Here is a 27,823-nt window from a genome sequence, read left to right as displayed (position 1 = left end):
CTAATGTCACCGTGAAATTATGACACGGTCATTAGTGACGATTTTGATACAGCGTTATGTATTTATAAAATGATTAAAATTAAATAAACAAACAGTTAACTTCGAGGCATGATATAAACATCTAAAAATGAATATATTAATAATATTTTGTTTAATTTTTGTCCTACTATATTCCTGTGTCTCATGGTAAGTTGGCAGAGTATTGTTTTCAACAAATAAAATATAATATAACTACAAAAATTTATTCTACCCACCGGGAAGTTATTGTGTATTTTACAATATCTTTTTATATATAACACAGCATTTCAAATAATCGTCCCTTTTTGTGTAAATTATAAATTATTCACTTTTAAATGTTTAGTTTACTTGTACATACGTGTTTATTCTTATTCATAGGTATTTGAAAGGTAACATTTTAATTTATATATAAAACATTGTTTTGGTTTTTAAACTTTTCCATTTTACAAAAAGTTCTTTGTTTTATAAAAGCTTAGGACATTCCATCCTTTTTGACAGTGTGAAATCCTATATGAACAAGTTCTTTTATTTTTTAGGCTATTACCGGCTGTCTTATCATGGCTTTTCAAACGAAAATATCACATAAAACTGAAGATAGGAAGAATAGCTGTACCAAAATTAATATTACGTGATGTAAGCTTATCAAAAGATGGATATTCAATTGTAAGTACTTGTAAATTTGTGCTAAAATAAGTATTAAAACCTTTTTTATAATGACAATTAAACAATTTGTATATTTTTAGCACATAGAGGAAGTTTCGTTCAAAAGTAGCTTCTTTAATTCAGAGATCAACAAATTAGTGTCAGTGATTGTAAAGAATGTGGAAATAAATAATTATGCGGAAGAGAAGAGGAGTGTTGTTGTTGAGACTATTCTCAAGCCCCTACTGTCCAAACAGAACTCAAATTCTAGATCTGAAGGGCTTAATGAGGAAGCAAGTGGTGGAAGTTCCTTGGAGAGGGAGCTCAGTATTCTTGGTCAGCAAAAATTAATGGACTTCAGAAACAAAAAGTTACCCCCAAGTCTTATTATGTTTGCTCAGGTATGACATAAAATTGTTATTTCAACTGTGTCACACACACATTCGTGTGACGTATCACAAAATGTGTGTCTGGACAAAAAATCTTTGTTGGTATTATTTTAAAAGTGCGTTGAAAAATCAGAATATGTATACTGCCAAAAAAAAGCTTTTTTACAATAGTTAAAAAACAAAATGAAAATTGAATGAAAAATATATAAAATAAAATTAATTAGTTTTTATTTAAAAAATATTATTAATGATAATTTCTAATTTGATAATGTTATTTTGTTATCAAATTAAATTAATATTTGTATACATTTACAGTACATTACTTTAATTTACATTTGTTTTTTATTTCAGTTCATGGGGGTCCATGTGTACAACGCTATAATAACATTAAACAGTAACGTAGATGCGCACAGCTTGCATGCATCAGTTTCCGAGGCGCACGCGGATGGCGCAGCTGGAGGGCCTGCCCGTGCTCTTGTATTCTCAGCCAACCTTGTGAACGCCAGGGTCATGATACTAAAGAGTAGTAAGAGCTTAGCGGAGTTGTCGTGCAGTGTGCTCATCGAAGGGACGGTGAAGGCAGAGGGACCATTGAATGTAGAGGTGCGTGTTTTGTATGTTATGTACACAAATTTGATAATGTGATATTTATTTGTTTAATTGTTTGTTTAATCTTCCTAATTTGTGTCTAAAAATCTATACAGGTCAACCTGTATAACCACGTTTAAACAATTAGGTTGGTTAGGATTGTTGATGATCTTGAATAATGAAATTGTGTAACAATAATATTTGTATATTTTTTTTTAAATTAATCTGTGAAGTGGCTAACAACGTTTTTTTTTTTTTTTAAATTTATGTTAAAGTCAGTAAGTTTATAACTATGTATGATTTTATTTTCAGAAAATACATACAGCCATCAGTAACACAGTAGTAATTGTTCAGGATGAATTGTATGTCTTTCTACAAAATCGGAAAAAAAAGAAGCATTCAACATTATCACAGCTTACAGAAGACCATTATGATACTCTTTTAGCAAGACTTTCCCCAGCTATACCAAAGGTAAATCATTAATATACTTATTACTGTTCAAGGTGTATAAGAAAATTTTACATAAATATTTACAAATTTAATTAATTTACATTTATTTATTTAATAAATATTTTGTTGTTTACAGATATTTAGTCTAAAAGTTGATGAAACCAAAATAGGCTGCATTGACAACATAACGAAGACACATTTTGAAATAACATTGAACAGTTTACAAGTAAGACATTTTATTGTTATAAATAAACAGTGGTATAATGACGTGAATAATATATATATATATATATATATATATATATATATATATATATATATATATATATATAAAATTCTCGTGTCACAATGTCAGTTACAATACTCCTCCTCGGTTATGAAATTTTGTGTGCATATCGGGTATCTGAGAATCGGCCAACATCTATTTTTCATACCCCTAAGATATGAGGGGGGGGGGGGGTTTAAAAGGGTTATTAAAATATATGGCAAAACAAGGTTTGCGGGTTCAGCTAGTATATATATATATGATAAACATCTGTTTGTCCTATACAGTACTAATATTTTTCACATGTTTGATAGCTAAGCGCATCTATACTTTGAGCACAGTGCCAACGCAATATGCTGACATTCATGGCTATTTACTTATTACCTGTAGAGTTTTAACAAGTGTATTTGTTTGGAGGTGAACTCGCGGTTCAGCGCAGCGTCGGTGGTGGTGAGCGGAGAGGGCGCGCGCGTTGTGGGCCGCCCGCAGCTGTACGTGGCGGGGCAGCTGGACGCGCTGCGGGCGGCGGCGCGCGGCGACGCGCTGCTGCAGCTCGACAAGCTCAAGCTGGACGCCAAGGTACGCGCGACACTGCACTGTGTGCTCCACTGGTCACCGCGGTGGTGGGCCGCCCGCAGCTGTACGTGGCGGGGCAGTATGGCCAATACAAACGTTTGTCATGTGCGGGGATCAAACCCGCAACTGCCAGCGCAACAGCCACAAATCAGTGCTGTAACCGTTGTGCCAATACGTCGTCATAATCATTATATGAAATAAATTTTTAATTTTAATATTGAAGTTAGAAAGCAATGCATTTGTTATTTTCCTTTTTGCAGTTAGAGAAGGGAGTCTTGAACCTGTATCTGATCGTCAGCACGCTGATCATGTCATATAATCACAGCAATGCGTTTGAGTGGTACACCGCGTGGCAAAAACTTAAAAAGTCGAAACCTTTACAGGTGGTCGAATCGCCAGAGAAAAGTAAGTTTCCAAATAAGCCACTCAAAAGATATTGCCATGTTTAAATTTTAGAAAATGACGTTCTCAACGTCTCAACTCTTTAACAAACATTAATTATATATTTTTAAATATTTTATTTTTATGTGTATTTAGAATAATTAGAATACTTTTTTCTTTCTTTTCTTTAAAATAAATATTTACATAAATGTGTGCAGTTAGCGTATAGTTATGATGTATAATGAAAATTTATTACACGGTTAATTTTTACTTAAACCTTGTGCATTAAATGTAACCTTGTGCATTGTGTTGGCTTCCTATAGAAATAAAAATAAACAATATTATCATTGTTTGTCCACTTAGAGTGGCAGGTGGAGCCGTGGTGGGCGCGCGCGGTGCGCAGCTGCGCCGTGCAGGGCTGCGCGGAGCTGCGCGGCGTGGCGCTGCGCGCGCTGCGCTCGTCGGCGCGCGCGCACCGCAGCGCCGCGCTGGCGGCCGGCTGCAGCGGGCTCAAGGTCAAGCTCGACCAGCTGCTCGAGACCAGGGGTGAGACTTCTTTCCGTAAATAAGGGCTCAAACGAGTGGACGAAGCCATGTCATGTTAAATGGCTATTGTCCGTCATGGACATCTCTAATGTGTGATGCCGGCATTTAGGAAAAAGGTTCGTCCAATCGACACTCGAAAGATGCTATACAGACGTTTTATTCTTAGTACGGAAGAGTTTGAAATGTAATATTAAATTGTATTGAATTAAATTTCTTGAGGACATTCTCACCATAGCCATCGATTGTTATCATTGGGATTTTAAATATGTATGTCAATACATTTTGTACTAATATTAAAGTTTTTTTTTCTTAAATTAATAAATAAATTATTAAAGATGTATAAACTTTAGAAAATTATCAATTATTTTTAATGCTGGAACTGATCACGCTCTCCGAGCATATAATGACTGCGAACGTGCAGTTAACATACCGTAGCCATAATCACTGTGTACTGACGAGCGCGCTGGGCGCAGAGGAACCGTACGAGTGGGCGGTCGCGCAAGTGGTGGTGGGGGCGCGGCACTGGAGCGCCGAGCTGCTGGTGGACGGCGGCTGGGCGGGCGGCAGCGAGCCGCCGCCGCGCCGCGCGCACTGCTGGCGCTCCGCGCTGCTAGCCGTCGCCCTGGTCAAATGGGGCTCGCAAGGACCAAGGGATTCCAAGGTAATGTTCTTTGAAAATTTTAGGCTGGACCGCTAAACAACCGCTCGACGATCGATTGCAGATGCGAAGTATTCATGATTGACAAATGAACGCTTAGAAGAATTATTATTGGAGGATTTCGAGGTGGATACAGTCCACTGCTGGACATAGGCCTCCACAAGTTGACGCCAAAAATAACGTGAACTCATGTGTTTTGCCCATAGTCACCACGCTGGGCAGGCGGGTTGGTGACCGCAGTACTGGCTTAGTCGCACCGAAGACGCTGCTGCCCGTCTTCGGCCTGTGTATTTCAAAGACAGCAGTTGGATGGTTATCCCGCCATCGGTCGGCTTCTTAAGTTCCAAGGTGGTTGTGGAACCTTGTTATTCCTTAGTCGCCTCTTACGACAACCACGGGAAGAGAGGGGGTGGCTAAATTCTTTAGTGCCGTAGCCACACAGCACACATACACATATATCCTGCTCAAAATCTAGAGCAGCCCGACTGAGGAAGTACCTTAACCTTACTACCACTGCTAAATAGTACAGCTCTCAAGCTGTGGTTTGTATTTGCGGTGAGTAAGTTGGACGCCGCGTTGGCACAACGGTTACAGCCATGGATTGTGCCTGTTGAGCTGGCGGTTGCAGGTTCGATTCCCGCACATGACAAACATTTGTGTTGGCCATACAGGTGTTTGCCGTGGTCTGGGTGTTTGTGCTGTCCTTGTGGGTCTCCCCATCGTACCTCGGAGAGCACGTTAAGCCGTCGGTCCCGGTTGTTTATCATGTACATCTGATAGGGATCGTTACTCATGGTAGGAAATATATCCGCCAATCCGCATTGGAGCAGCGTGGTGGATTAAGCTCTGATCCTTCTCCTACATGGGGAAAGAGGCCTAGTAGTGGGATATTACAGGCTGAAGTGAAAAGTGAAAAGTTTGCCAGGGCTCCGGAGGAAGGGGGTAGAGTCGGAAAGCGTTTGTGATGCTTAAGGTGCTATAGATGTTTATATATGCTTACCGCTTCGGCGATCTAGCCATGAAAAAAATAAATAAATTTCATACTCATTCGCTTAATACGGGTAATTAAATTTACCAATTGATCGTTTTTCAATCAACCATTCATTGACAGATTCTCAGAGCTCAATCACATAGTATCAAATACAATTGAGGTCAAAAATGTCGATGTGGCAATTGAAATCATATCGTGTTATATGTAATTTATTACCATTGGTATTATAAATAATGGAACATAATTCGATTTGCAATCGATAATTTCAGGGACGCATGTGACAAAAGCTCGTGATTAATTTTTTTGGCTAAGGTTGTCTAAAATATTACGTTATTAATTTCTGTACTATATGTTGAATTATACTTTTTTACCGCTAACTGTATAATTTAATGATTATTTATATAGTGACTGGAACTATGATTCATAAAATTTATATAATACTTATATAATAAAAATATTTTAGATTGAAGCCATGATGGATTGTCTTCGCCTCGAATGGAGTTCCGAGATCGCGGATTCGATAATATCGTTCGTGGACTGTCTGAACGATTACAAAACTACCTCAAAACCAAAATCACCCCGAGAAGTTGTTCCCGAGTCTTCCTGTAGTATAGCGGTCAACGTGGCCTTGTCTCATATCAACCTGTTCCTAATAATCAATGAGCAAATGTGTCTGATGACGAGGATCGATGCCGTGACTTTAGAGAAGACCGATGTTAAGTCAAGCGCGATCGTGTCTGGCCTGAAGATGGTGGAAATGGTGCCTTACCAAGGTGAGAAAAGTTTTACTAAGTTGTTTCGGGCTATGTCCTAAGTTTTTAAGTATCGAATAATATTTTTCAAGTTTTCGTAGATATAAAAAATGTCGCAGTAGTATTTTTCTTATATATAATTGTTATAAGAACTTATTTTAATGCAGTGATTTTTTTTTCAAATATTAAACAATAAAATATAATTACACTAACGACCAGAAGCATTCTGCTATAAATTTGCACAGTATACAAATTACGAGAGCGAGAATCTTCTATTTTACATCTGTTTCAATTTCTTAACTATTTGTCAACAGGTAATGTGCAGTGTCAGAGATCAGATGAGATACCAACCACATTCTTCCACGTTAAGCTAGCAAGAATCGAGCACGTACCTTCCAAAGAGAGACACTCGGTTTTACTAGATTTCCAATTTCTAGAAAACGTTGAGTTCAAATGGAGTGCTAATTTACACCTCAAAATACTGACCTTTGTTAGAGCTGTAAGGAGTTTCAGGGAAGAGTTTAGAAGAAAGACGGAAGGAGATAACGTTGTACCGAGAAAAGAGAGCAGAGCGATAGATTGGCGAGTGTCTTTTAAAAGTCAGACGAATTTTCGGATAATTTTATCACAGAACAATGACATGCTTTTTGCAACTGGTTAGTATATTTAAAAGAAAGGTGGTAAAGATTACGAAAAATTTATTACAACTTTCGAAGAGTAGATGGTCAGCTGACGTCTGATTGTTTATAACCAAAGTCTTTGCTTGTGTTAAAAATAGACAAGTCATAGAAAACAATATTTATTTTCAGATGATATGACAGTTGCATATGATCACGAAAAAGGTTTATCAATACTGTGGAGTCAATTAAAGATGGTCTTGAATGGCGATGAAATAATCACAGTTGAAGCGTACTCCATGGAAAGAGCTACTGACGACCCAGAGATCAGAGTAGAGAGGAAAGCGGCTGAGGGATTTGTATTGTCTTGGAATAAGGTTTGGTAAGTTAGGTTCATTTGAAAGCGTTTCTATCGTGAAAAATAAGCCAATATTTTTCAGTTATGCATTACAGTTTGTTGCTCGTCTAATGGTTATATCTTTTGGACTATATTTTTAACTATTAATACATTTTAGGGCTGTAAATATAGGACTAGTTCGTGTTATCTTCCCATACAAGCATCGCTTCGCGGAAGCCGTACAGGGAGAGTTTGTGTCGCTTTTCAAATGGATCAAAATTGTCCACGGAATCAAGAAGAAACCATTTACTGAAGATAGTCCACTACCTAGTGATTTACATATAAAGGTATATATAAAATTCTCGTGTCACAATGTTAGTTACAATACTCCTCCGAAACAGCTGGACCGATTTTTATGAAGTTTAGTGTGCATATCGGCTAGGTCTTAGAATCAGCCAACATCTATTTTTCATACTCATAAGTTATGGGGGTGGGGATTAAGGGGGGTTAATAATATATATGGCAAAACAACGTTTGCGAGGTAGTAAATGTATAAACGTAGGTACAGTAGTACCTTTATGTATAGCTCATTGTGTTCTAAATCTTTCAGATCGATGAGATAATGATCGAAATGAGTGATGATCCCTTCGAAGTGAAGTTGAGAGATAATTATGAGCTTTTGGAAGATGAGTATAAAGAGAGCCAGAAGCGACGGACAATGTTGGATGCTAAGGTATATTACTTATTAAACAGTCATATTTGTTCAATTATTCCCAGTAAACACGTCAACATTATGTGTAAAGTATTAATTAAATTATATTTTTCTGTTATAAGAAATTACAAGTAAGATATTTTGTTTTACTTTAAACTAGGAGTGGGAGATCGTTTATTAAAATAGTCTGTATCAGGCAACCAACTAACTGAGTCCTTTGAGCAGAATCACAAAGAGCTTATTGCTTGTCAGATTGTATGGAAAAAAAAGGTTCGGTGACTTCGTGTTAAAGTTCAAAGAGTAAATGAGATAGGGCACAGCAGGAAAAACTGGGCTAGGGTCCAGCTGGAAAGTTTCTGCTCAAAATGTGGCAGCCCGACTGCAGTAGTACCTCGACCTTACGGAAGATCACAGCTAAATAATGATGTTTTCAAGCAGTGTTATGTTCCTGTTGGTGAGTAAGGTGACCAGAGCTCCTGGTGGGAATTGGGGATAGGATGTTGCAGACGACTATAAGCTACGGAAACCGCTTACCATAAGGTGAGCCGTACGCTTGTTTGCCGACTTAGTTAAAAAAAGAGAATAATCTGTGACCATAAGGTGAGCTGTTTCGTAGGGTGAGCGCTTGTTTGCCGACTTAGTAATAAAAAACAGTATAATGTGTGTTGTCGTTGTGGGGCGCCAGGTGGCGGAGCTGTGCAAGCCGCACCTGTTCCTGCCGGCCGGCAAGGTGGAGCAGCTGTACGCGGCGCTGCGCCACAAGGACGCGCAGATCTACGTGCAGCGCACGCGCGCCGCGCCGCCGCCGCGCACGCGCCTCGTGGCGTGCTGCCTGGCGCGCGTGCGCGTGCTGGCGCTGGCCGACCCCAGCGTGCACGGCGCGCGCCGCGCCGCCGCGCGCCTGCGCCGCCTCGACCCCGACAGGTCTGTGAGCGCGCCGCGGGGCTGCGCCCTATCCCCGGCCCAGTGACCCCAGGCCGGACTTGGTCGCACCGAAGACGCTGCTGCCTGTCTTCGGCCTGTCTATTTCAAAGCCAACAGTTGCATGGTTATTCCACTATCGGTCGGCTTTTTAAGTTCCAAGGTGGTAGTGAAACTGTGTTTTCCTTTAGTCGCCTCTTACGATACCCACGAAATCATAGGTGCACCCTAGCGGTGATATTTTGGTTCGGTGAAAGGTGAAAGAAGTGTATACATTTTAACATTTCTTTTTAGTTAGTCAATCAATTAGAGTCAGTCAAAGAAATTAAAATGATACGGCTTGGGAAAATATATATAATAGGCTAACTGTGCCCCGCGGTTATATCCGCGTTTCTTTGTGGAAAAAATGTTTCAAATATTATCGAGCTTCCCCGGTAAATGCAATACAAAAATAATTTTTCAATTCGAATGATTAAATCTTGAGATTAGTCCGGTGAAACAAACAATCCCTCTCGCGCCCGCAGCCCGTGGGCGGAGGAGGGCGTGGAGTTCGCGACGCTGTGGGGCCGCGCCGTGAGCGCCGGCTGCGCGCTGTGGCAGCTGCGCCTGCGCGACTTCCCGCAGCCGCTGCTGAGCCTGGCCGAGCTGCGCCTGTGGGGCGCGCTGCTGGCCGCCGAGGAGGCGCCGCCGCCCCGGGGTCACTGCCTCACTTTCTTAACTGACTTACTACAAAGGCGGATATATTCGATCGTATTTTTTAAAATCGAAAGTTGATGAGTGTCATATGGTCCCATTTTAATTTTATTACGATCTAGCAAGTAATTTTCGAGTTATACATAATAATGCGCATTTACTTGTCTATTTTTTCGTCTACTTATTGTTGTTTTACTTGTCGATGTAATCGAAATCGGTTTTTTTTTCGTTTGACAACACAATTATTAGATATTAGAGACATTCTTGAAAAAGGAGCTTTATAAGACAAATAATTGTGTTTGCTCGCAAACGAAAAAAAACCCACTTCAATTACATCGACTAGTAATACAACGTAGATCGACGAAAAAATAGTCAAGTAACTACGCGTTATCAAAGATTACTCAAAAAGTAGTTATCAGATCTCGATAAAATTTATATGTGACCACATGACAAAGATCAGCTTTCGATTAAATTAAAAATTATTAAAATCGGTACACCCAGTAAAAAGTTATTGCGGATTTTCAATAGTTTCCCTCCATTTCTCTGGGATTTCATCATCAGATCCTGGTTTCCTTATCATGGTACTAGACTAGGGATGTCTCCTTGCTAACAAAAAAAGAATTATCAAAATCGGTACACCAAGTAAAAAGTTATTGCGGATTTTCAAGAGTTTCCCTCGATTTCTCTGGGATCCCATCATCAGATTCTGGTTTCCTTATCACGATACTAAACTAAAGATATCTCCTTTCCAACAAAAAAAGAATTATCAAAATCAGTACATCCAGTAGAAACTTATGCGGTATAATACAAGGTAGGTCGACGAAAAAAGCGTCAAGTAAAAACGCATTATTAGATATAACTCGAAAAGTAGTTGTTAGATCTCAAATAAATTTAAATGGGACCAATTGACACACACCACCTTTCGATTAAAAAAAATTGTCAAAATCGGTCTACACGGTCAAAAGTTCTGATGTAACATACATAAAAAAAAATAGAGTCGAATTGAGAACCTCCTCCTTTTTTGGAAGTCGGTTAAAAAATTTTTTTAGCCGTCTTAGTAGATCCTGAAAATAAGCATACAAAAAAAGTTTCCAAACTTACCATAGCAAATAATATAAAGTCAAGTTACGTATAAATTAAAAGTGTAAGGTCAATACTTTTAATTTGTACTTAGTAATTTAACACAATAACCACCTGTACGTCCCACTGTGCCATGCTCTATGGTAATAAGTCCTGATCTCTGGCACAGTGGTTTAACTGACCATTATCTAAGAACAAAATAAATTTATAATAAAAAGAATCAGTCCGCTGTTTAAAATAAATGCATCTAGAAGCACGAAGAAAAATAATTCGAATTTTAAAATATATTTTCATTGTCGTTTTTATTTATTACCAGCCGTCAGAACCGTAGTTATCGACCAGGGCGAACCATGGGGCGAGTTTGAGCTGGAGCGGAGTATGATGCCTTTAAAATGGTACTACGATCTCTGCTGCGAGATGACGGAGTACAGCTACGCGTTCGGACCTTGCTGGGAGCCTGTAATCGCTCATTGTAATCTTGGTGAGTTCATTATTTTATTTTTTTTACAGAAAATTAAATGGAATATTATTTTTAGTAATTTTTTTTTATATAATTACTAAATATATGTCGGCGATACGCCAGAGTTTTCTCGTTCGGAGTCCATTAAAGTAAAAAAACACACTAAGATTTTCTTGGTTTATTAACGCACAGTTGCTCATATAGAACAGCCTGATCTTTTCATAAATCAACTGCTTTTATAGTTATCTTACAATCAAATACAACTCCTGTTAAAAATTAACAAATAAAATTAGATACTGTAAAATAATTCTTGAAATACACCTTAATATTTATAATAAATGTTTTAACGAATTTAAATAAGTTAAAATGATTTATATAATATAAAGGTTTCTTAATTTAATCTGAACAAACATTAATGTGAACAAACATTAGTCAATGTAAAGATGGCGCTGCAAGCAAGATTCGAAATGAAATTAAAAAAAGACTTATTGCATAAAATAATAAAATTCAGTACAAGATAATTATATTAATTATAATAGATATTAATTCGAATATTTACACAGTAAATTGAGTATTTTAACAATAAATGAAACATCAAACGTCTTCAAAACATTCAAACAGTCAAAACAGTGTCTATTAAATATCAGATCTCAATAAGTAACGGTTTTATGTTTACAAAGTAACTATTTAAATCTTATACATTTCAGATATTCGTATAATATATTCACTTTAACAATATACTAAAATATAAATATCAATAGTTTCCAATTATTGCCGATAGTCGGCGATTTGCGCCCATATATACTAATCTTTCAAAGAAAGAGAGAGAGAAAGAGAAAGATAGAATATTTTAACATTGTTACTCGTTAATTAAAAAAATTGTACATGCTTTACTTTTAGAAACAGTAAATCTGTACATGTAATAAATATTTTTAAACTATATAATATTATGGGATCTCGTAAAATTTTAAAAATTTATACCAATTATATGACTGAACCTTAGTTTCGGTAGCTTAAGCAATTGTTCGATTGAATTTGAATTGTTTGGAGATATGACACTTAAAAGATTAAAATCAAACCCAACTCAAAACGAAATCATTGACATTTTCCTTGAACTCTATTAATTTTACTTCAATAGAAAGAAAGAAAAAGAGTGCCACACGACTGAAGTAAAACTTCTTATCAATAGGCCTGTACTGTGTCTTCGAAATACGAAACCTAACTGGTTATGAGAGAAAGAGAGAAAGAAAATGTGTGCTCGCCCCTCTCTCTTGCTCCGTTCGCCTCGCCCCATGACACTTTTCGTAACGCTCTCGTCACGCATTCACCGGCTTACTTCCCAAGTCAAGCGTGCGTAAGAAGTTTTACTTCAACATAAAACAAGTAAGATTTAATTTTTTCTCTTACCAGTGTATGAATTTTTCCAGCATTCGACCAAGTATCTCGTCCGTCACTGGACCCGTCCGCGCCGCTGGCGTGGTGGGACAAAGTACGACTCTTGTTCCACGGGCGGCTGACGGTTAACTGCGCTAAGTTCACGTGTTTACTGCACGTGTCGCTCGACCCCTACAATACTACCGAGGAGATGGAGGTCACTTGGACTGATCTAGTTCTGGACTGGACAAACGGTAAGTGGTATAATTAATTAAGAAATCCAATAATGATTGTAATAGTTGGATTTATTGTATTGTAGTAGTCGTAACATTTGATTTTGAGAGGTTTTGCTTTGATTGTGTCATTATGACGTCAAACTTACGACGACAACTTCTGACCATTCTAAACGATTGAGTTTCGTAACAATTTTTATTATTGTTTAAGTATAATTAAGTTGTGGGTAGTCTGGAAGAGATCACTATCTAGTGATAAGACCGCCCGTTGCATGCGACGTAATTTTTTTTCCCCTTTAAGCTTTATTTTTATTTAATTGTTATATGTTACTGTGTGCAATAAAGTTATTTATTATTATTATTATTACAATCAGAATAGTATAATAACGTCCCACATCCCCTTATTTTCAAACTTGAATCTGAACTTAAAACTGTTGTCGAATCATGAAGAATCATTATTGTAAACCGTTTTTCGTTCAGGCAAGCTCGGCTTCCTCGGCGAGTTGAAAGTGTTCGTGCGCACTGCGAGCAAGTACGACGACTGTCGCGTGTTGCGGGTGCCGGCGCTGCGGCTGGCCGTGAAGCTGGGCTGGCAGTGCGTGGGCGACCCGCGCGACCACCACGCCGTGGCGCCCTGCGCCCCGACGCGCCTGCCGGAGTACTCCAGCAATCAGGTGACAGGCTGGCAGGCCTGATCGTATGCTTGTTGTCTATATGGACCGATAACTAATTCCATGGTACATAAAGCAGCTTCGTAATGCGTTGAAAATAATTTTAAAAGGATTATAAGTCTATGCCTTTCAATTCAATTCGTTGTCATGTCCTTTACTGGAGGTAGGCTAAAAGTTATTGCTATTTTAGCGATAAGTTCTTTGTTTTTTTTGTGTGTAATATTGTAATTTACTGTTATGGGTTTAATTAATATGTTTTTTTTTTTATGAGTAAACCTATCATTACAGGAACATGATTCATACAGAGCTTTTCGTTCACAAGGACTTGACTTGCATTTGAGTATGGACACTAAACCCATCGAAGGCGACGGACCTGTACTTTTACTGTATGGAAGCACGCTTAGGTATTTTTTTTAGATATTTATTGCTATAGTTTTTAATTTGTTTATATGAATATTTTGATATATTTGATTTACAGATGGTTCGAGAGTTTAAAGTTGATCCTGTCGGGCACCACGCGTCCCACACGGCGCGGTCGCGTGTTCAACAATCTGCGCCCGCGCAAGCCACAATTATCACGGCACTATCGCAATGTCAGCGTTTCACTCACTCTCCATAATTTACAGGTATAAAATGTTTTAATTAATTCAAATTAATATCTGTAATTTTGAATGTGAGCTTCCTATTTTTCTCACAAAGTGTACTACAAGACATAGAGGTAACAAAGTTTTTAAATATTTAACTTTTTTTTTTCAATAATAATTAATAGTAATAATAATTTTTTTTATATATTTTTTTAATATTTAATTTCAAAGCTTATTACAACTACAAAAGTTAGACATTATCAATTATGTAATAATAATGTATAATAATACATTTAAATGTATGTCAGAGCTTTCACGCATCTATCTGAAAACGTGCGCGTGCTTGTGCTGTTGGTGCGTACGAGCTTGCACGCTTACCTGCGGGTTTGAGTGTAAGGTTGTAATTACAGTAAATTGTACCGTTCCATAAAGGTCCAGTTTTATAACATTTGAGTTTTTCGACTTTTCCACGAATATTTTTTACATTATTTTATTATTTTATGTCACTAGGTTGGCAAACAAGCGTACGGCTCACCTGATGGTAAGCGATTACCGTAGCTTATAGACACCTGCAACACGCAAAAGCAAAGCGCGTTGCCGACCCAATCCCCTCAGGAGCTCTGGCCACCTTACTCACCAACAGGAACACAATACTGCTTGAAAACAGTATTATTTAGCTGTGAGCTTCTGTAAGGTCGAGGTACTACCCCAGTCGGGCTGCTCCATATTTTGAGCAGGAAATTCCTGCTGTGCCCTACCTCAGTTAGAATATATATTTTATAATTTCTAAAGTATCACAGCGACACGACCGTGAAAGTTTAGTGATATGTATAATGCGAACGAGAGCGGTGTGGCGGCAGGTGTTCTACTGGTCGTCGTCGTCCATGCAGCGCGGCATCGAGATGCGCGGCGCGCGCGTGACGTGCGGCGCGCGCCACCGCCTGGCGCTGCAGCGCGCCGCCGGCCGCCTGCTGCGCCGCGCGCGCGCCGCCTGGGCCGCGCTCTACACCAACTGCGACCTCAACGACGCCGAGATCTGGCTCAAGGCGCCCGCGCCGCCCGCGCCGTCCGCCGCGCACGCGCCGCGCGCCGCGCGAGCCGCGGACGACGGCGACGACGAGGTAGCGACTGAACTGGGAGGGGCGTTGTAGTGGGCGGAGCTTAGTGAGCGTAGATATATATATATATATATATATATATATATATATATATGCTTCAGCCTGTAATATCCCATTTAGAGCTTAATCCACCACATCTCCCTTTCAACTTCCGTTCGCCTCACTCTCGTCACGCATTCACCAGCTTACTCCCCAAGTCGAGCGTGCGACAGCGACAAAAACTTGAAGAGTCCGTACGGGTCATCTAAACATAACATTTTTGATAATGCATTAATTATAAATCTTAATTCAAAATTTTCTTACTACTTAATGGAAAATAATACAAAAAGTCGTGCACAGAACGCAGAGGATATTCACAAACGACCATGCGTCGCTCTGTCACAGAGCTCGCTGCTCAACCCGCCGGCCATGGAGAAGTGCTACTGCCTGTCGGTGCGGCGCGTGTCGTACGGGCGCGAGGCGGGCGGCGCGGTGGGCGGCGCGGCGGGCGGCGGGGCGGGCGGCGGGGCGGGCGGCGCGGCGCCCACGCACCGGCTGGCCGTGCACGACCTGCGCGGCGCCTGGACCAAGCTCAACCGCGACCTCGCCTTCGCGCTCATCGACACCTACATCAAGACGCAGGTGAGGCTCGTGGCACTCTCTCGTGACACTCTTAGACTTTTTATATTATTTACTAGGTCGACAAATGAGCGTACGGCTCACTTGATGGTAAGCGATTATCGTAGCTTATAGACGTTTGCAACATCAAAAGTATCGCAAGTGCGTTGCTGACCCTATCTCCAATTCTCCCAGGAGCTCTGGTCGCTTTACTCACCAACAAGAACACAACACTGCTTGAAAGCAGTATTATTTAGCTTTGAACTTCTGTAAGGTCGAGTTCGAGTGATTGGTTAACGAAAAGCTTACGTTTTAATTTTGACCATTGGACACTTCCAAAATAACTTTATTAGCTATTCCTTTGGATTATCAAGAAATATTTTTTAAATAAATTTGGATAACGAATTGTTGTCTTGCGTTCCATATTATTATTATTATTATGTTTCTTTCAGCAACTTAAGAAGAACCTCTCGACTAAAGCTTTGAAAGAAGAGGAGAAGCCAGCGAACTCACCAAAGAATCAACGAGACGTCGATGTAGTTTCTCCTCCTCCTGCAGCAACACAAGTGAGTTCAGTTGTAAAGACTATTCTTCAAATCAGAATTGAACAATATATAGACAGAAATAGGAAAATAGGGTATTCCACTATGTTCGAAAAAGTACTTCAAAATGTTGATTTTCTAATAAAAAGCCACAAAAAATATATTTCGGCAAAACAAACACGCTTTCGTGCCAAAATTAAATTACATTTTAAACCTTTTTTTATTTCCGCGAAAACGCTATCAAACATTTGGTGACGTAATGTTGTTAGCAACAAAAGTCGTGTATGACGTATGGAAGACCAAACTCGTTCAATACGTCAAAAGTTCAATACGTCAAAAGTTCAATACGTCAAAAGTTTAATACGTCAAAAGTTCAATACTTTATAAAATATACTCTTTGTCGTTCAACGTTAACAGCTACAAATATTTGGTGTTTTTGTGTAAAATAATGAATTACAATAGCTATCGTTGGTGTGTAGCGTCTAGCTGTACAAATATTAGCATTAAAAAAAATATTAAGTCTTAATTTGGCAGTAACATAAGGATTAAAACGTAACCTACCACTCTAACATTATTTTTTAAATTAAGTATACCTACATAAAAAAAAACAGTATAGTATAACAAGTAATAGTTACAAAGATGTTTTAACATTCCGAAATTCGGCAGAACAGAAGTCTGGGTTACATGCAAAAAACTTTACAACCATCATTGAATCAATTTTTGGCAGATTCGTACTATTTGTTTTTACAAAACCTTTTTGCATTTTAATAAATAAATAGGTACAAATAAAATGCACTAATGAAAGAGCATAACTATTACTCCTTGAAGTTAAAGTTGATAGATATGTACCTAGCTGTTTACAGCACTGACATAATTTTGTTTTTGTTATTGTTCGTATGACGTCATATCATGGCGGGTCGTGTTTTAGGTCACGTGATATACAGATTAAAATATACGACTTTTAATTTCAATATAATAAAACAATAATGTGCTTTTACGATTCCAAATCAGAATATTTAAGTGTATTTTTACATAAATTTTAATTTTTATCAAATTTTATAATTTATTTTTCGCTACCGAAAGTACCCTATTACTGCTTAACCTAATAATATGTGACTTTATAGGCAGGCGTTTATAATCTTTGTGTGAGTTATAATGGTGTCGACATATTTATCCGAAAATAGGCACAACCTTTGTATTATTAGGGTACCTAATGTCAAGCTTGGACGCATGCGAGGTACAGCACTAATGTGTGAGTGACAAAAGATCGATCTTAGGGGTTATACCTGTATTTAAAGATAATACTCCAAAAAATACAGTACACAAAAGTACAACATGATTTTTGAGTACGGGAGCAATAGCCTTAATCCTCATTGGGATCTTCATTGGGGATAACAGTTGCTAAAAAACTCACGTTATTAATGGACGACGTATCGTTCCAATATATTTCGGTGTAATTTGCTATAACCTCAGTGGCGCAGTGTAGTGTGCGTGGTTGCAGAGCGGCGGCGCCAGCATGCTGGCGGCGCTGGTGGCGGAGGCGGGCGAGGCGGGCGGCGAGGCGCCCGTGGTGTTCAGCGACGAGCTGGCGGGCGCGGAGGCCGCCGCGCCGCCCGCGCACCCGCCGCACGCGCACCTGCGCCACGCGCTCGACGACGACAACTCGCACACCGCCTGCCTCAGTACGCGCCTCCCGATCATTCTTTCCCGATTATACTTTGAAATAAAACTTCTTTACGCACGCTTCACTTGGGGACTTAGCTGGATATTGTGGCGTTATATTTTATGCATGATTCTACTAATTTATAATAAACCACATATTAAAAAAAAAGTAACTGCGAAGTGCCTACCGACTCTTCGTTGTTGAATCTATATTTCGAATCGATGATAGCGTTCACCTTTAAATATAACTAATTATTTAAAATTAATTATATTGTATTGTAAAATGACTATTCAAAGGGTGCTTTAGAAGGTGCTTATACGTAAAGTATTTCCGCAAATCACTTGGCACGCTTACTGTTGCGCTTGGCTCAAAATTCAATGTTAGCAGAATGTTTAGTAAGCGTGTGGTCCGCATGTGCAGTCGAGCTGGTGAACTCGCAAGTGGTGCTGAAGGGCTGCGAGACGCGCGGCTACGTGATCCTGTGCGCGGCGCGCGCGGAGGTGCGCCAGCGCGTGCGGCGCGCGCCCGCCGCGTCCGCGTGGAGCGGCGCGCTGTCCGCCATGCAGTACTACGCCACCGTCAGCGCGGCCGACCGCGACCAGCTCGACGGTGCCGCGCCTTTGTTACTGTACCGGCGCTGGTACTGGCAGGCTTGCTGGCTGTTGGAACTGGCTCATCTGTTCATTGGCGCCTTGATTCTTCCTTTCAATATAAAAAAATATCCAGTTTATAAAGTATTATACACGCACGCACACACCCACACACACACACACACACACACACCCACACACACACACACACACACACACACACACACACAAACACAGACACACACAAACACAGACACACACACAAACACAGACAGACAGACACACACACACACACACACACACACAGAGACAAACACAGACACACAGAGACAAACACAGACACATAGACACACAGACACATAGACACACAGACACACAGACACATAGACACACAGACACAGACACACAGACACAGACACACAGACACTCACACAGATACACACAGACACACAGACACACACATACACACAGACACACACATACAGACACACACACATTAGCCTATCGCAGCTCACTGCTGGACATATGCCTCCACAAGTTCGCGCCAAAAATGGCGTGAACTCATGTGTTTTGCCCATAGTCACCACGCTGGGCAGGCGGATTGGTGACCGTAAGGTAAGTATGATACTTTGGGCCGATTTTTTAAGACAGTGTAGTTAGTGTGTGTGGCTTAGTGAAATTTTTATGACGTTCAATCAATTGCGCCTCTCTATTGCCATGTACCAGTTATGCCAAAAATACTTCAAAATATACAAAGTATGTAATATATGGTGTATATATAATATATTTCGTTATTATCGCAGAGAATATTCAGTGGGTATCGGTTGAAGAAATTGAAGAGCGTTGGCAAGGTGCAGAGATCAGCACGTTACCGGATGTGCCCCGTCTGGTGGGAAGTGGTCATTCCGCGGGTGGGGTCATCGGCCGCACCGTCGGACCGTCTGCGGATGCAGGACTTGCTCAAGTACGTTAAATATTTTAAGTAACCCGTCACGGCACAGTATTTTTTATAGAACTCTTGAAACGACGTCTGACTTCATAACTTTTTTTTGTCTTGAGAATAATAGACTATTTCCTATGGCCGAGGTGATAATAGTGTCCCTGTTTTTCTGCATGAACAACGTTTGCCGAGTCAGCTAGTAGAAATAAATAATTAAAAATTGTAGCTTCAACGCATCGTGTCCCGCTGCGCGTGCGAGTTCCACTACGTGTCGCACGAGGAGAGCGAGGCGGGCGGCGGCGGGGACGGCTGGGGCGCGCCCGAGCCCTACGACTCCTTCACGCTCATGCACCACGACCTCGACGTGTGCACCAACTCGCTGCAGGTACGGGCACTGCTGTCGCACGAGGAGAGCGAGGACGGGTGTTACTACGGTAGAGTAAGCTTAATACAAGTCTTCAAAATGTAATTCATTTGGGAGTAAGGGGTGAAAAACACTTTATTGACATTTTTCTAACGTCCGTGTCCAGCTGGAGCCAACTTTCAGAATAAATTTATCAAGTACCTATTAAGTAAAGGGAATGTACGGCATGAGACTACAGCGCTTGGCCCTGCAGTACGCTATGCTGCTGGACGTGGTGAACAACGTGGTGCTGCACGTGGAGCCGGAGCGCCGGCGCACGCTGGAGCGGCGCGCGCGCATGCGCTTCCAGCTGCAGCTGCACCGCGACACCGACCCGCGCCACCTCATACACAAGCTGCAAACCCAGGTCACAATCGTCTACTTACCATCTTCCTGCCGACCGATTCAGTCTTACATCCCACAGCTGGGCTGTGAGCTCTTTCTCCACGTAGAAGAAGGATAATATTAGTGTATTTGTGTTGAATCTTTTCGCTTGAATTATATATACTCCAGCTCCTCTACGCTGAAAAAGGAGTTTAGGACCTGCAGTGTGATTATAAAAGCTGAATTATTCGAAATATCGTTCGAAACATCGTTTTGTGAAGTTTTTTTTAATAAACGATTTCTTTAGGTTAGAGAATCCCTGGCCAGGTTGAGAAGATTAGAAAAAGAATACTACCTCAAGAATAGGTCTATCAATGGAAACGATCCAGTTGCGTTAGCTGAATTAAAGGCTTTGGACGATCAGGTATGCCCTTTATATTGCCACCTTAATTAAGCTCGTAATGTTTTAATTTTTGTTATTGTCTTCTCAAGTACAACTTTACTAGTACTTAAGTACGTTTACGTTATGTATGTTTTAAGTAAGTTATGTCTTTAGGGGTAGATGATGTAGTCTTTAGGGAATAAGTATGGTTGTCCCTAGAGAGTATTTTGTTTATAGGAAGCAGGTACTTTTGTCCCTTTTGTCCCTAAGTAGTAGGTACTGTAGTCCCTAGGTATTAGTATAAGGTACTCTTGCTCCTAGAGAGTAAGAACTGTTGTCCCTAGAGAGTAGGTACTCTTATCCCTAGGGAGTTCTTGTTGTACCCTAGGGAATAAGTATCGTTGTCCCTAGGGAATAAGTATTGTTGTCCCTAAAGAGTATGCAGTGTCGTCCCTAAGCGTCTGGTACTATTTATATTAGTGTAAATGGTGTAGCTTAAAGTCACACGGCGCAGGTGAACGAGTGCAAGGAGGCGGCGTGGTCGCTGGGCGCGGAGCTGGACGCCATGGTGCGCGCCTGGCGCGAGGCGCGGCGCTCGCTGGCCGCGCCCGCGCCGCACGCGCCGCACGCGCCGCCGCACCGCTACAACGAGATCTGCTTCAAGTCGGCGCGCTGGCGCCTCACCGACGCCGACGGCCAGCTCGGCATCGCCGACCTGCTGCTCACCAACTTCCTGTAAGCGATCTCGTCGCACTCCTCTAATGCTCGCCGCACGCGCCGCCGCACCGCTACAACGAGATCTGCTTCAAGTCGGCGCGCTGGCGCCTCACCGACGCCGACGGCCAGCTCGGCATCGCCGACCTGCTGCTCACCAACTTCCTGTAAGCGATCTCGTCGCACTCCTCTAATGCTCGCCGCACGCGCCGCCGCACCGCTACAACGAGATCTGCTTCAAGTCGGCGCGCTGGCGCCTCACCGACGCCGACGGCCAGCTCGGCATCGCCGACCTGCTGCTCACCAACTTCCTGTAAGCGATCTCGTCGCACTCCTCTAATGCTCGCCGCACGCGCCGCCGCACCGCTACAACGAGATCTGCTTCAAGTCGGCGCGCTGGCGCCTCACCGACGCCGACGGCCAGCTCGGCATCGCCGACCTGCTGCTCACCAACTTCCTGTAAGCGATCTCGTCGCACTCCTCTAATGCTCGCCGCACGCGCCGCCGCACCGCTACAACGAGATCTGCTTCAAGTCGGCGCGCTGGCGCCTCACCGACGCCGACGGCCAGCTCGGCATCGCCGACCTGCTGCTCACCAACTTCCTGTAAGCGATCTCGTCGCACTCCTCTAATGCTCGCCGCACGCGCCGCCGCACCGCTACAACGAGATCTGCTTCAAGTCGGCGCGCTGGCGCCTCACCGACGCCGACGGCCAGCTCGGCATCGCCGACCTGCTGCTCACCAACTTCCTGTAAGCGATCTCGTCGCACTCCTCTAATGCTCGCCGCACGCGCCGCCGCACCGCTACAACGAGATCTGCTTCAAGTCGGCGCGCTGGCGCCTCACCGACGCCGACGGCCAGCTCGGCATCGCCGACCTGCTGCTCACCAACTTCCTGTAAGCGATCTCGTCGCACTCCTCTAATGCTCGCCGCACGCGCCGCCGCACCGCTACAACGAGATCTGCTTCAAGTCGGCGCGCTGGCGCCTCACCGACGCCGACGGCCAGCTCGGCATCGCCGACCTGCTGCTCACCAACTTCCTGTAAGCGATCTCGTCGCACTCCTCTAATGCTCGCCGCACGCGCCGCCGCACCGCTACAACGAGATCTGCTTCAAGTCGGCGCGCTGCGCCAAGCTACCAAGCTAAATTGATATTTAATTCAAAAAGCCACTTGTACTAAGATTGAATATGGATATTATTTTGGAACGATGACTATTTCTGAGTAATTTCCTTTAAACATTTTTGAATATCATATCAAAAATTGACCGCTCCAGCGGGGTTCGAACCCGCGTCTCCGACTGACCGTGTCGGCGCTCTAGCCAATTAAGCTATGGAACGATTTACCCGCTAGAGCGAAATTTTTGATATGATGATTTTTATTTTCGGTTTAAGCGAACCGTGGCGCCGTCTATAGTGAGTTCTTTACAGAGACCCGTAACTATTCAAAGTTTCATATTACAATGAAAAAGCGGGGTTCGAACCCCGCTGGAGCGGTCAATTTTTGATATGATATTCAAAAATGTTTAGAATTCCTAATGTGTGGGTAACACAACAATAAAATTGTACATATTAAAATAGCATGGTGTCGTCTCCTGTCAAAGATTTTCATTGTAATATGAAACTTTGAATAGTTACGGGTCTCTGTAAAGAACTCACTATAGACGGCGCCACGGTTCGCTTAAACCGAAAATAAAAATCATCATATCAAAAATTTCGCTCTAGCGGGTAAATCGTTCCATAGCTTAATTGGCTAGAGTGCCGACACGGTCAGTCGGAGACGCGGGTTCGAACCCCGCTGGAGCGGTCAATTTTTGATATGATATTCAAAAATGTTTAGAATTCCTAATATGTGGGTAACACAAAAATAAAATTGTGCATATTAATTTCCTTTAGTATCCTTGGTTTTTTAATTGTTTTTATAATGGATCAATAAAATTTAAATGCTACCATTCAACGTGAATTCAGCCGAAATAGCCCAATAGATAAAACAGAAAAGTTTAATTTATAAGTTTTAATCCTAAAACGCTTGAAATCCTATTATTTTTTATTTATTAAATTAACTTTTATTTAATGTTTATAAATAAATAATTTATGCAACAATAGGTATACTAAAACGTCGCGGTCTGATGACTCGGTGGAACATCAGCTGGAGGTGGGCTATGTGCGGGTCACCAATTTGTTGCCAAATGAACCCTTCCCCGAGGTAAGTTCAAAATAACTTTGAAGACTTAAAAATACCTTAAATACCTCTTAAAATTTTTGCTTAAATGGATTTACATGAGTTCACTCTATTTTTGGCGCGAATTTTTGTTGTGGACTGTATTAAGCTGAAGTGAAATAGATTAACTATTTGTAATCCAGTCATTTTAGGATTTATCTGCGGAAAAATTCCTAGTGAGCTGAATTGTTGTATACACCTTTATTACGGCGTTGTAATGAAGACGTAAAAAATCTACACTGATATCGTGCCGGCTAAAAAAGTTATAAAGGTCAAAAGGTCACGAAAATTCGTTTTATGCAAATATCTCGCGACCTATAACCTATATCTATCTATCTAATCTATAGAATTTTTTGTTGTAAAATTATCTACGAAAAAAGCTTCTTGCATTTTTCTGTAAAATGACCCGTTCTCGGAGGAGAGCGCCGAGAGAGCTCAGGCGGTGCGTGTTGCAGGTGCTGGCCCCGCAGGCCGCGTCGGGCCGCGCGCCCGTGGCGCGGCGCGCCGCCCTGCGCGTGTTCTGCCGCGACCGCCCGCCCGTGGGCGGCATCTCCGTCAAGGAGCACTTCGAAGTCAACATCGTGCCTATACGCATCGGTGAGCGCGCGCACACACACACACACACGCACACACACACACACACACACACACTGTGAGGTTATGTCATCAGAGATATGAAACGACTGGATCTATTCTAATCTGATTTATTACTGAACTCCATCTCAAACGTTACACATTATTATATTAAGTACTTATTAAGGCACTCTTACGCTACTACTACATATAACTTCTATACAACATTTACTTACACACTACAACACACACGCAAATACACTGGCCTACCACTTCCCCCTTATTTCAAACAGGCACTTTTCTCAAATTCTCGTAATATTTGAGGAATAATTTTTGAAGTAAAACTTCTTTAAGCACACTTGTCTTAGGGAGTGCGTGACGAGAGCGTCACGAAAAATGTGATCGGGCGAAGCGAACGGAAGTTGTTAGATAGAAAGAGAAAGTGTTACGTTTCGTAATTCTTACTTCAGTCGTGTGGTTTAAAAAACACTTTTTTTTAAATATCTTTAGATTTGTTTTTGGTCAGCTTTCTTTCGTCAACTTTCTTGAAACAATAGCATCAGAATTACAACATTAATTAGAAGAACATTACAGACATATGCCTAAAAATTTACCACAATATGAACCATTTACCCGCCAACACAAGCCAACCATGATTCCATTATATCATATCATTATCATATTTTTATGTCCATATTTTTTCTGAGTCATTGTATATACTTAAATCAAAAATAATAATTTTCAAACATTTTTCCTTACAAGGTTTGACGAAGAAGTTCTTTAACACGATGCTCAAGTTCTGCTTCCCCGAGCGAGATCCGGACGCCATAGAAGAAGGCGACGAGGAGGGCGAGGGGACCGTTCGAGCTGGAACGAGCTCTTCTAAGAAAGTCAAGAAGAAGGGCAAAGATTCCAACTCAAACTTCTATGTCAAGAGGGACAAGAAGGATAAAGATGACGTGGAAAAAATGAAGGTGAAGTCACACTTTGTTTTTATACGCACAGGGTATTAACAAATACCTGAAATATTTATTTAAATATTTTGTTAAAATCAATGATGGTTTGCAAATGATTGATTTTTGTTTTAAATTAAAATATTTTTAACCTGACTGCCGTCGGAAGTTACGTTTGGTTTCCGTTGGAGAAACTTCAGGAAAATCGGAGGAATAGTAATAAGAAAAAGCCATATATGTGGAAATTTCTAAAAAAAAAACACAAATTAAAAATATAAAAAAATCAAACTAGGCCATTAATGTTCTAATCTACTGATCTCATGTTTTGCTTAAACAGGAGCGAGCCGAGAAAAACAAGCTGTTCATCTATATTAAGATCCCGGAGGTGCCAGTACGCGTGTCGTACAAGGGCAGCAAGGAGAAGAACCTGGAGGACGTACGCGACCTGCCCCTCGTGCTGCCCACGCTGGAGTACCACAACGTCACCTGGACCTGGCTCGACCTGCTGCTGGCCACTAAGAGCGACACAAGGAGGTACGCACTGACTACTGCCGTAGGTAACAGAAGATAAACAGAAGTTTAGATAAATAAAAAGGAGTGGGAAATATATAATTCTACTATCTTACCATTTATATTTAGTAGCTATTTGAGAGTAACTGATTATTTATATCAACGTGACATTGTTTTTTTTTCTTTTTTTTCATTTCTTATAATCAGTTTTTTTTATATTTAGGTAAAAACATATACCTATAAGCAACTACGAAATCAATTGCAAATTAGCACAGGTACAAATGTACAATGTTGCTACACTTTAAAGCGAATAAGCAATTTGTCAACCGCTGCTGGCTGCTGAATCCAAATCACTCAACTTCGTTCGAAAATTTTGACCACAGTTCGACTTTTACAGTAACATGTAACGTAAACATTGTAAATGTACGTCCTGAGAGCCCCGCCCGCCCGCAGGGTGATCGTGTCGCAGGCGATCCGCCAGAAGCTGCAGCTGCACCGGCGCGCGGCCGCCGCGCCCGAGCCGCTGGAGGAGGACAAGGCGCGCCTGCTACTGGGCGACCGCACCGTGAGTACCGCTCGCGTGCCGCGCGTGTGTCGTCTGGGTGTCGCACGCGTGCCGCACGCGTGCCGCACGTGTGCCGCACGTATGCTGTACATGTGCCGCATGTATGCTGCATGTGTGCCGCGCGTATGCTGCACGTGTGCCGCGTGTGTGCCGCACGTATGCTGCACGTGTGCCGCACGTGTGTCGCACTATAGCTTTTCTATGTCGTTCGAAGGTTGTTCGCCTGTTACCTAGCAGAAATCGCTCTTTTAGCGATAAGAAAACCTTTGTACATTTCTATATATGTTACTATATTGCTCTGTCTCTGGACCTTATGTACTGTATCATATTTACGCACATGTATTTATGAGCAATGATCATCGTATTTGGTGCTGTGTAAAAAAAGGTTCGTTTTGTTAAACACTTTAGAACATTCGAAATTTTGGTGATAGTACGCAAAACGAACTGTTCTCTGAATATAAATCTTAATTCCGGAACAGACTAACTGTAGAAGTAGTTGGTTTTAATGTTTGTACATCAAGAGATTTATACTAGTTATATTTTCAGGTGGCTGAAAACAAACCTCATAAGAAGAGTACTCCGAGCGTTTTCAAGTTTTCGAAGTCCTAGCGTAAGGTTAAAAAGTGCGTCGATCAAAAGAAAATGAATCAAGAATAGACTTGATAAAATATATTTTTGACAAAATTTTATGTATACGAGACATTTTTATCATTGATTACTTAATTAATTCAACGAAAAAATTTACGTAAACTGTTTAAAATTAAATTGTTTTTCATTATAAAAAGACAATCGGATAAAAAATTAAGAAGTAATAAAATTTTATACACTACTTCTAAGCAAAGTTGTTTAAAACTGAGACAAAATCGTATTACAAAGATTGTATCTTAATTGGGTGATAAAATGTAGTTGAACTAAATTAAATAAAATTAAATTATCATTCCAAAACATATGTCATAAGTCATCGAGATATATAGAGGCTGTTATAAATAGTAACATAACATTTTTGTTACTAAGCTGTTTATTACGTTTTTATTATAAATATTTTATTAAATAAATAGTTATAATCACAAACGACGTCCTGTATAATTTTTATACAAGATATTGGCAAAAAAGAACAGTTCTTAATCATACGGACATAGATATTTTTAATATACTGTTTTTTTAGTATTATTAATATTGATAATAGTAATCTCTATTCAATCTATTTATTTAATTAGTATTATTAAATTAATAAATTATACTTTTGATTATAAGTATAAAAAAAAACTGTTTTTGAAAATTTCTACTGACGATAAAATTCTCAAACTGTAATTATTTTTTCCCAACTTAAATAATTGACAAAAAAAAAATTAAGCTTGCATATTCAGTATAAAAAAAGTAATATAATAAAAAGACAAAAAATTTATAATTAGCATTAGTAACTAACAATTCAATTATACCCAAATCTTTACTTGAGTTTTTTCAGCACAATAATTATTTGTCTTTTTTTTTACATCATTCTTTTTGTAATGAATCATAGTACTCGAGAATTATTACTATAATAGTAGCAATTCTATCAGGCAGAGAGGACTACGGACCGATTGACTTATTTTATTTTTTATTTTTTTGTAATTTACTTTTGAATCGAACGGTGGTGCGTGTCATGTGATCACATTCAAATTTAATTGAGATCTAACTAGTACTTTTCGAATTATATCTAATAATGCGTATTTAGTTAACTTTTTATTTCGTCGACCTACGTTGTGTTATGCCGCATAGCTTTTCACTGGATATACCGATTTTGTTGATTCT

The 27,823-nt window shown here is 40.7% G+C and overlaps 1 protein-coding gene across 1 annotated transcript; it reads left to right on the top strand.

Annotated features, from left to right (window-relative positions):
• Positions 1-35: 35 nt before the first annotated feature.
• LOC123653638 (protein KIAA0100) lies at positions 36-27,085 on the top strand. The gene is made up of 38 exons (XM_045589631.1): positions 36-186; positions 555-681; positions 762-1,061; positions 1,401-1,652; positions 1,950-2,108; positions 2,224-2,313; positions 2,770-2,931; positions 3,189-3,346; positions 3,689-3,855; positions 4,329-4,516; positions 5,968-6,277; positions 6,571-6,912; positions 7,066-7,255; positions 7,389-7,557; positions 7,821-7,943; positions 8,608-8,846; positions 9,368-9,540; positions 10,933-11,097; positions 12,504-12,704; positions 13,164-13,357; positions 13,643-13,758; positions 13,833-13,980; positions 14,799-15,004; positions 15,386-15,677; positions 16,106-16,228; positions 17,697-17,877; positions 18,279-18,467; positions 19,252-19,412; positions 19,615-19,773; positions 20,006-20,158; positions 20,423-20,539; positions 21,012-21,232; positions 23,317-23,416; positions 23,887-24,028; positions 24,767-24,978; positions 25,295-25,491; positions 25,921-26,032; positions 26,579-27,085. Exons 1-38 carry the CDS (start codon positions 128-130, stop codon positions 26,639-26,641), a joined length of 6,660 nt encoding a protein of 2,219 aa, XP_045445587.1. The 5' UTR covers positions 36-127; the 3' UTR covers positions 26,642-27,085.
• Positions 27,086-27,823: the final 738 nt, after the last annotated feature.

The sequence above is a fragment of the Melitaea cinxia genome, chromosome 5 (genome assembly GCF_905220565.1).
Source record: "Melitaea cinxia chromosome 5, ilMelCinx1.1, whole genome shotgun sequence".
Classification (NCBI taxonomy): domain Eukaryota; kingdom Metazoa; phylum Arthropoda; class Insecta; order Lepidoptera; family Nymphalidae; genus Melitaea; species Melitaea cinxia.
The sequence above is the reverse complement of the archived record's forward strand: the minus strand, read 5'-3'. Positions and strand labels throughout refer to the sequence as shown.